This window comes from Nicotiana tabacum, chromosome 17 (genome assembly GCF_000715075.1).
Source record: "Nicotiana tabacum cultivar K326 chromosome 17, ASM71507v2, whole genome shotgun sequence".
NCBI classification, from domain to species: Eukaryota; Viridiplantae; Streptophyta; class Magnoliopsida; order Solanales; family Solanaceae; genus Nicotiana; species Nicotiana tabacum.
Genome location: NC_134096.1, coordinates 35,805,052 through 35,815,059, shown reverse-complemented (window position 1 = coordinate 35,815,059; position 10,008 = coordinate 35,805,052). Strand labels below are relative to the sequence as shown.

The window sequence follows — 10,008 nt, the reverse complement described above, 5'->3', positions numbered from 1 at the left end:
CAAAAACCATCGGTTAGAAAGTACTATCTCCTTTGGTGAAATGACTCAAGAAACAAGCACAAGTGGTACCAACTGGCAACCAGCAAATATTGCCTTAACCGAATTAGGCTAATCACCTAATCAATAGAAGGTGGACCACACGAAAAGCAGACATTTAGTTTCAACACTATCCAACATGATTGAAATCTCAACTAACTTCCTAACCATATCCAAGAAAATTAATAGACAGCAACATAAGAGAACACCTGTTAACAAAGACAAAGCAGATAACAGGAATAACATGTCATACTGTAATAGATATAGAACCACACATCCTTGTCAACAGTCATACAAGCTTAATTTAAAACATTCCGAGTACCAGTACCGACATTAACTTAAAAGGTTGACAGCTAATACCAAAAGTCTTACATAGATTATCTGTTTTAACTTAAACAAAAGACCAGTTTATGAACATGAAAGCTAGGCAGTGGTTGGAATCTTCATCATTGAGAACCTTCCATGCTACAGCTTGCTCATATGACACTGGCCTCCCCATGCTAGATACACATATTCCTGCTGGTAGATGGGCAAAGCCCTAAAAGAACAACAATAACAATCATAAGATTCAGGACTTGTAGAAATTTCTTGTGATTTACTAGCTACAGCATTTTGTTGTGTGAACTATTAAAGACATACACGATAACTGATCGCGTACTTGTAGCACAAAAAGAACCCTGTTAGGTACTAAATACTGCAGTATCAAAGTTCGGTATGTTTTTTGTCGAAGCTAGTTTGCTTTTCATGTTTGCTAAGTTGAACGAATGTGATGCCATGTATTAGCAAAAATTTGATGGTAGTAATCAAACCTGCTGCATGATCTTGGAGAACTCTGATAGGAGGACCTTACGACCAGCTTCATCTAGAATCTTATCAAGCATTATATCCTGAAGAGCTAACAAGGTGGTTTCAAGCATGTCAAGACCTGCCTGGTTTGCAAATGTAAAAACTGCAGATGCCTGCATTAACAAGTACATTAACTAATTAGGTATCTTGTTTCTTCCTTGGGAAAGACCTAAGACAAATACTTAGTATTGAATTAGGAATGGCATCGGTCATAACAAGTAGAGAAGCAGCATTACTGACATTCATTTTGACAGAGCAACACATTATTGCATCACTATGGTGCCACAGTTGTTTCAGAACAGCATCACCAGCATGAGAATCAACCTTAAGCAGGTCTCCTCCTGTGTGCACTCTGAAATATAATTGGGAAATAGTTAGATGAGGTATAACATTCAATGGGAGAGCAAGGTCAGATATCAAACTTGTCTTCGAACCTCGAAGAGCAAAGTATAAAAGTTGTCAAAAGTAATATGTTTCTTCTACTTCATTACAATGACAGCTTATTTGTTGATATTAAGTATTACAAGTAATGACACAAAACATGCTGGTAAAAGAATGTCAAAAGTACAGCAAAGACCTTTAAAACTCATACCTATAGCTCCGGGAAATCCACCTTGCCAAAGTGACAGCTTCAGGTGAACCAGGGAAGGGTTTAGGCGTCAACTGAGAGCTCAGTCGAGAGGGTGCTATGGCCATTGCAACTCTCTGAACTGAGCCTACTATACTTCGCACATACTGGCGAGCCATAGCAGCTACATTATCCCGGTAGTGACTCTCAAAAGTAAACTGGAATGCGATTGTCAAGACAGAACGATGATTGTAATTGCTTGCTTCAATTTCACCAGCTGGACGTGTCCCACCAGTTCCAGCTTCAAGAGTTGAAGCTAAGTCCAAAGTCCGAGTTGCTGCAGGGCCATCCTGCATCATAAAAGTAGAGAAATTTCAGTATAAACTCAAGATAATCCTCGTATTCTCACTTGGAAACTCTTCAGTTAAAAATGAATTTCGTATTGTTAGGAACACGTAGTACACAGAAGTTTGTGACTGAAAAGCTAGACGTTCTGTAAGAATATTAAACTTTTCAATGGTCAATGGTTCATTGCAAGGTAGCAAAGCATAATAGGTGTTACTGAACTGATTTAGGCTCCAGCGGAATGACACGGAAACCAGATGGAAGCAATGGAGCATCATCACCAAAAGACTCATCAATAGGTGCAAAAACAAGCTGAGCACAGGCACCTGAAGCATTCTCATCAACTCCACTGCATAACTGCAATGGTAGAAAGACGATCAGTAAACCAAAAATGTCAGGAAACACACAATTTTCAATGTGTAGAGTATGGGTTCTTAACCTGTAACAAGTACATATCCCGTGATAAAGCAATGTCCTCAGGAGAGAAAGCAGGACCCTCTAGGCGTACTACCTCAAGAAACTAGATTATAGAGGACAAGTAAAAACACAACATGATTAATTGGTCCGAGATCATACACAACATAGAAATAGAAATTGGCAAGACTGTTACCTCCTCATGCTCCACAGTCTGAGCTAGGGGTAAAATGACCTGGCTACTTGGGAAGCCACCCGGTCTGGCACAAGGGACAGCATATGGACTGGCTTTAAGAGATGCAGCAGAATAAGCATCAACCCCATAATCTGCCCACTCAGAACGATGCTCCCTAAGGAAACGAACAAGCAAAGCAGGGGGAACATTCTACACAATGGAAGTACCGGTTAGAGATTAGAACCTATTCATCAAATGAAAAATTGATTCTAAATCTACCAATGTACACCAAGGCCAAATAGCAATTCCAACATACCTGAAGAAGCATTGATGCCCTGGCACACAGGACTCCTCCAAAGGTAGGGAGTATGGACAAAGTGTTGTACTGTGAACCGAGGAATTTGGTTGAAGATGAGTTTATAGCAATGGTTACGTCCTCTACACCATCACTATCCATAACAGTCCAACCGTCATCAACAAATCCATTAACAGCATCATTAAATCCCCTGTAGCAAATATCAAGGATGAAATTCTGAAAAGACTAATCGAAACAGGTAAAAAGCATAGAATTGCCAAAAGCTTCATTACAACCGTGTTGGAGCGCAGTATATTATTTTTGCTTCTCTAACTTAATAATTGGCATGTCTTCTCACCTGCATAATCTTTGACTTAGTGCCCTCAAAACAGCAGGTTGGCGACCCCCAGTGTATTGGATTTCTCCACTGGTTTCTTGTGCAATTTGTCGTATGTGTCGCAGGGCCTGCACAGATAACTCCGACTTGTTAACAAATCACCTTGTCATGCTGGAGATTAGACAATTCAACAAATTCTAAATTCCTTACAGCCACAGTCGTCTTCTGTGCAAGGATCTTGGAAGACTCATAAAGTGGCCTCAGAACTTCAGGGACACTCCAAGCCTGAGCACAGATAGGGTATGTTAAACTACAGTAATCTAAAGAAATCAAAATTCCAATTCACCAATATTTTTCAGGCTTACGTCTAGATCAATATGATCAACAATGTGAATCATTGAGCCCCCACCCTCACAAGGCCTTATGAGGTAGCCACTTGGTAGCATTTCAGCCCTGACAAAACTTGTGGCAGGAGGCCCTGTTGGGCCGCCAGTAGCTGTCGTCAGAGATCGTTCACATATCTGCATTTTTAATGCCAGAAGAATAATACTGTAAATGGTGTAGCTATAGCCAGAGATAGGCAAGTAAAATTTAGAAACGTTAGCCTCAAGGTTTTGGATTATGCCTAACACATACCACAAGACTGCCATCCTCCAAACTTGTAGTGTATCTCAATGTCCAAAAGTCACGAGCGGATGCCAATGTGGTTGGAGCATAAGTCTAACAAAGAAATACATGGCAAACACCTACTTATTGAGCACAGAGCTAAATAAATTGAGATAACATGGTATCGACATAACCAACATCTGATGCGGGCAAACACAACAAACCTGCAAGTAAATAAGCTCTATTGTCCCTCCATTGCCTGTAGGTATTACGCTCAGTACATTAAGGCAACGGCAGTCACTATACCAAGAAGGACGATCTTTGAGAATCTCAGCGACCTGGAAAAAATTTCTACAGCTTAAAAACCAAGGATAGAATAAGATAAAACTCATAGCCATAAAGATAACTGAAGTACCTTCGTGGGCTCTAGACTCACGAGGCCGCAGGCACGTGCTGCTACCCCACTGCAGTTGCGGGAAACAGCAACAATACCAATAGAATCCGGACCAGGCTAAATTGGGAAGTCGAATGAGGGGGCAAAAGTTAATAATTGAACACATGTAATGAACAAAACAGAAACTAGGGATGCTCAATCAACTAAAAGAATTACCTTCATCCCAATCATCTGCACCCAGTCGACAGCAGTTCCAGTAGCCTTTCCAAGGAACTCTGCCAGGGTCTCCTCAGCTATTGCAAGAAGACTGAAAATACAAGCAAAAATGTTTATTGGTTTTTTAACCGGAAAACACCGGTGTAGATGTTTAAAAATTACAAATTAGATTACCCAGCTGGGTTATTCGCATCTCTTTCTGGATGCTGAGGTGTTGGGTGTTTTCTTTGCTGCTGACCATTCACGACCACAGATTCACAGCTTGTATCTGTGGTCGTGCTGCTAACCTGCTACGATAATCATCTTCAGTTTCATTGTACCAAAGTAGCAGATAATAAAGGATAAAGTTACAGGAATTTCTTCATGAAATGATAGAATAAGACAGAAAAGGTTAAATGCAGCTCGTGCAAGGCTGGCAAAAATGATTTAAACATAGAAAAAATGAGATATGGGTTAAGTGAAAACCTACATGATTTATTTGAGTTCTATTAATCAGAGAAGACCAATTTGCTCATGTAGAGAAAAAGAACTGGAATCTCCAAGGATTACCAAGCTTGTAAAGCAAGTACACAACTCACAGTATTGATTTGTTGTTTCATGTAGCCATTCTCATACACAAGCTGTGAGACTTGCTTCTGCAACCGGTCATTTTCTTCCATCAACAGCTTGTTCATAGCACTCAGCTTCCTGTTAACAGTCGTGAGACGAGATGCTTCCTTCCTCTGTTTTTCACGGCATCTACAAAGGTTATAAAACAGTGATTCTCCTGAAGACTAGGTTAAATTCCTCACTATGTTTTAACTGCTGAGAATTGACATATTCACACGCTCTAAATAAAAAACCATCAGATAGTATTCTGAAAATGTAAGTACTCAAAATAATTTCCAATTCTGCCAACGAGTGACTGCAAAGTAATTCTGACATGAGTTTAAATTTGAAGAGAAGACGATTGTCGATACAAATCCACCAAATTGAAGCGAAAATATGCAATCAAAGCAGATACAATGAGTCTGATGTTTCACATTCAGGAGAGCCAGGAGAATAAAATCTTAAAATAGTTATAGCATTTCACTTCAATATCCAGTCAAGCCAATCGAAGAGACTCAAAAAACAGATTATAGAAAAAATGCAAGCAGCATACATACCAACAAATAATAATAAGTGGAATATGTCTACTCCAATTGGCATAACAGGAAAGAAAGAAGAAATAAATGGGTTAAACAAAACGGGCATTTCATCATTTTAAAACTGGACCAACCTTTGAAAAGTGGCAATCTAAACAGGGAAAAGTGAAGGTTGGTCACTGTGAAAACGCTTTTGAAACCTTGAATCTAACAAGGATATAAGAAGTCTACACTGTGAAACCATATTTTGCTGAGTAAAAAGATCCATCAGAGTTAAAATAAATAGGAACAAGACAAAAGAAGAGAACAAAAATCAATAATGGGTAGGTCTTGTTTTATTAAAAGAAAATAGGAGTATCTATATGGGAGCTCATAGTCAAGGAACACCATTTTCAGGAAAAGTCAGAAAATTCCTAAAATATCGCATTCTCCATTTTCTTGTCATTCCATTAATAAACAACTAAAATGTCGTATGACCACAACCAAACCAAATGCTCAAAATCTCTGAGCACTTAGCTTGCCAAAAATGACAACCAAATGTAGAAAGTTAAACTTTTTCTGGAGAAATTTTGCATGAACAATTAATAGAAGTCAACAAATGACTAGAATTTACCTCCTAAAAGAAGGGTATATCTAGTCTGCTATTTACAGACCCTTGTTTAAAAAAAAAAAGATGTAATGAAGACATTAAAAGCTGATTCTTTCACATTTTTTCCATATATTTAAAGAACAAAGGTCTGAAAGTGAATGCTTTACGAAATCTATTCACTGAAAACAACTATTTTTCTCCCTTCAAAGAAGATTTTTACCTTAAAAAAAGATACAGAAGAATCATTTAAGTCCTAAGAAGAGGAGAAAATGAAAAGAATGAGTATTTCCCACAATGCAAAATCCTTTCCAAATCTTAAAAAATGCAATCTGAAAGTGAATGTTTTATCAAATTCATTTATTAAAAACAGCCATTTTCCTCCCTGAAAAGCATAGTTTTTTTTCTCTTCAAAGGACACACAAAACCCATTCATTCAAGTCCTAAAAAGAGGAGAAAATGAAAAGAATGAGTGCACAATCTTCTCCAAATATCAAAATGCAGTCATATAAGCAAGAACCAAAATTGAGGGAAGAAAATGAAGTTCTATATGCTAGATAAGAATACCTTCGGTTCTGAAACCAGACTTTGATCTGTTTAGGTTCAATATTAGAGAGAATGGGACACTCCCTAATGAGCTGTTGCCTCCTCAAAGAAGTAGGCTTTGGACATTCTGCATACACTCTCTCTAGAGCTTCCACTTGCTCTGGTGTGTACCTCACATACTTGCTGTTATCCATTATCTGATTTTTGTTACTCTCTCTATGCAAACACAAGGCCATTCACAATTTGAGAAAATCACAACACTAAAAAAGGTTCGCTGCTTTCTGTTTCAACAAGAACACAAACTGAGATTTTTAAGCAGAAATGTTTGTTTTTGTTCTTGCATGAACAGGCAGGCTCTCTCTCCTCTAAGAGAGCCTCCTCTTTCACTCATCAACACTCCTCTTTTTTCACTGTTCCTATCTCCAACTCTTGCTCTTATTCTTGAGATTTGTTTTGAGAAGAAAAAACTAAAAACCCCAGTGAAGTTCCTAATAAGAAAGAAGTGAATAGAAGAGAGGTCTTTATCTTAACACACCAATCTCAAGAAAACTTTAGGACAGTGAAGTTTAGAGAGAGAGAGAAATTAAAGTACTGTGTCTCCACACAGGACAAGAGAAAAAGAAAAACACACAAGAAACCAAAAGTTAAAACACCACATATTACTCTGTCTAGAGAGACTGTATTATACATGATACTGTAATACTACTGTACATGATACACTGTGTATCAATAGGATATAATTCCAAGATTCAATTATTTCTTTAAATCAAATACTATCCTATTGGGTTCGTGTATAGGTACACAGACTAAAAAAGTACACACAAAAGAACTGAAACAGTGAAAAGATTGAAGAGAGAATAAATGGAAAACAGTAGGCTGTTTTTTTCAGAAACAGAACAACAGGTGCAGTTTTTGGCAACAAATATGGGTAGCTTTTTGAGACCCCCTATACATTTTCTCTCACCCAACCAACCCCTTTTGCTACTTTTTCTCTGTGTGCTAAGGAGAGGAGAAAAAGAAAAGAAAATAGGGGGAAAAAGTACAGCTGATCGTAGTGTCAAAGTTTCTCTCTCCTCTGCCCAAAGGTATAATGATGCATGGGGTGGGTTTTATTTTGCCTTTTTCTTTTTTATATGAACAAGCTAGGGAACCGGGGGTGGGGAGTAAGGGGTGGGGATGGGATGTAGACTTGGAAGGTGCATCCATCCATGGATGGTTGAGTACTTTATGTGTGCATGTAGAGACAAAGCACATGCTGCATGGAAGGCGTGAGAAGGGAGAGGAAAAAATATGATTAACCTTTTTGGTTAGGCAAATTTTAAAGAGTCCTTTTGGGTTGTAGATTTGTTCACCTTTTTTAAAAAATTTAAATTTCATATTTTTGTTTGGTTTACTTCATTGATTATTCTATAGCTATCATTTTTCTTCAATGATAGGAAGATAGTTGTGTCCTTAGTAGTTCATTAGGGTTGTAGGTGGTTGTAGGAAGCTAGTCTAGTCTAGAAGCGTTTTGTCTTAGGATGTTAGTGCTCTTGTTGTGTCCATATTATTCTATCGTGTCTGTAATACTGTGCCATTGTTACTACTTAGTGTTATTATTTTTCTCTCTATTTTCTGGTTATTACGTTGTTTGTGTTATCTTTCTGGACTCCTTTGATGTTACTGTTACTGTCACGACCCAAAACTCAACATATCGTGATGGCGTATATCATAGTACTAGGCAAGCCGACATCCACAAATAACCAAGCATCTCGTTCCCACGAGAATTTATAATCAGCTACTGCCTAAACTAAACTAGTTACGGGTTATTTATACAAGAGATTTTGAGAAAGATGATTGTGGTTTTTACTAATTAAATTACTACGAAACTAATAAGCAAATAAGAGAATACGATTGCAAGTAAATCAAATAAACACGTAGGAGTGAATTCAATATGATGGGGATATTTCGGGGTTAGGGGATTAATGCCTCTTCTATTGCATTCTTTCGATTGATTCAACTACTTAATCTATCTAATTTGTTGATTAACAGGATCTAAATTGCTCGCGAAGTTATTTCGACGCCTTGCTCTCATGTTCTAGACAACCTAACACTATATGTCTGTAGAATTAGAATTAACTAGAATGAATATGCAACGCCTGCAATAATAACCAAGTAAGGCAACTAGAATGTGTCCATCCTAATCGCGAATCCATTCTTCGATGCCCGGATTCAAGAACTTACTTTATTCAATCTTATATGCAAACTATAGTCCCAACTTTCGAGTTCAACAATAAGTTCGTAGATAGTATTCAACTGTTAGCTATGCAGTAAAATAATTTAGCGCAAGATTGAATAAACATATTAATATGATAGAATCAAGAAATATCATCAACCATCAAACAAAAATAGTTAATAACAACCCATAACCATAGAATAATGAGATTCTTATCCACTCATGTTCAAAACAATAATCAAAATATTATTTTTAAATATATAAGCTATGAATATTAGATGAAAGATGGAAGAATCGATAAATTTCTTGCTCTGTTTGTGTTTCTATGCCTTTGCTGCCTTCAAAATTGACCAACCTCTTTAATAATCACATTTAGGGGATATTTATAGGCAAGGGTAGGAGTCTCCAAGTCTAAAACTGAGTAAAAAATAATTTATTCACGGACTGGGGGACCGGGATTTAAAGCTCGTGAGGACTAGTCTGTAGCATGGTTGAGCGCTCCTCAAGCCATGCGAGGTGAGGTCTGGGGCGAGGTTGAGCGCGCCTTAGACCAGGTGGGGCGAGGTCCGGGGAAGGTACCCTTGTCTTGCTCCGATTTTCTCCTTTCGTGCTCTTTTTTTGTGTTTACAATACCTTTTTGTACAACTTTCATTATTTTATGTTTTCCAATAATCCTACACATGAAAACTACTTAATTAAGCTCAAACGTTATACAATTAATCATTAAAGCAGTTAAAATATAAGATAAGCAATGCACTAAAAATATACATTTACAACCGAATATCACTACCCAACACTTAAACGTTGCTCGTCCTTAAGTCAACCAACAATTTGCATTATCTTTGAGCACCTTATTTTCACACAATTGAGGCACACTACACCAATAATCATGGTTGATAGCAAAAACTAAGCAAGAGCATACGCAATCACATACACTTCCCCTTTTACTTATGCCATTCCTCAAAAGAAATATTCACAACAAAAACAATATGCTCATAACAATCCTAGTCTCAAAAACCTACTCAATATGACAATACACTAATGGCTTGAATACTTAACATCATAGAGAAATCTAATAACGTTACTTATCCTTCGCGAAATCATGTGCCTTCATAACAAGAACAAGAGATTAAGTTGAATTCACACACTTGAATCAACTGCTCAAATATATTTTAAGGACTCACATATATCAAATAAAATCGCTCGCTCTCACAAAAGAAGTCACATGCATGCAATTGGTACCATAGGCTTGCCCTTAATATAAATCTCTACTAATGTAGGCTCACTTAGATTAAAAATAATTAG

At 37.5% G+C, this 10,008-nt stretch overlaps 1 protein-coding gene across 2 annotated transcripts; it reads right to left on the bottom strand.

The window, feature by feature from the left end:
• Positions 1-267: 267 nt before the first annotated feature.
• Positions 268-7,698, bottom strand: LOC107819982 (homeobox-leucine zipper protein ATHB-14-like). 2 transcript variants are annotated; one of them, XM_016646177.2, is made up of 18 exons: positions 6,510-7,698; positions 4,811-4,970; positions 4,407-4,522; positions 4,233-4,323; positions 4,038-4,133; positions 3,847-3,960; positions 3,653-3,736; positions 3,382-3,537; positions 3,227-3,301; positions 3,038-3,144; positions 2,701-2,890; positions 2,406-2,594; positions 2,235-2,315; positions 2,018-2,152; positions 1,475-1,800; positions 1,123-1,234; positions 846-995; positions 268-574 (listed from the first exon to the last, which is right to left on the bottom strand). In XM_016646177.2, exons 1-18 carry the CDS (start codon positions 6,722-6,724, stop codon positions 428-430), a joined length of 2,544 nt encoding a protein of 847 aa, XP_016501663.1. In that variant the 5' UTR covers positions 6,725-7,698; the 3' UTR covers positions 268-427. The 2 variants fall into 2 exon arrangements, with proteins under 2 accessions (XP_016501663.1, XP_016501664.1); XM_016646178.2 differs by having other exon boundaries at positions 4,407-4,519; positions 6,510-7,592.
• Between the last annotated feature and the right edge of the window lie 2,310 nt (positions 7,699-10,008).

Bases quoted from the DNA above. Each gene is read 5' to 3' on its own strand.
- LOC107819982 (XM_016646177.2), bottom strand. From the start codon at position 6,724: ATGGCCTTGTGTTTGCATAGAGAGAGTAACAAAAATCAGATAATGGAT. The intron at 3,145-3,226 runs GTAAGGAATTTA...TTATCTGTGCAG, and splicing joins CACAGAAGACGACTGTGGCT to GCCCTGCGACACATACGACA. The intron at 996-1,122 runs GTCAGTAATGCT...TTGTTAATGCAG, and splicing joins GTTGCTCTGTCAAAATGAAT to GCATCTGCAGTTTTTACATT.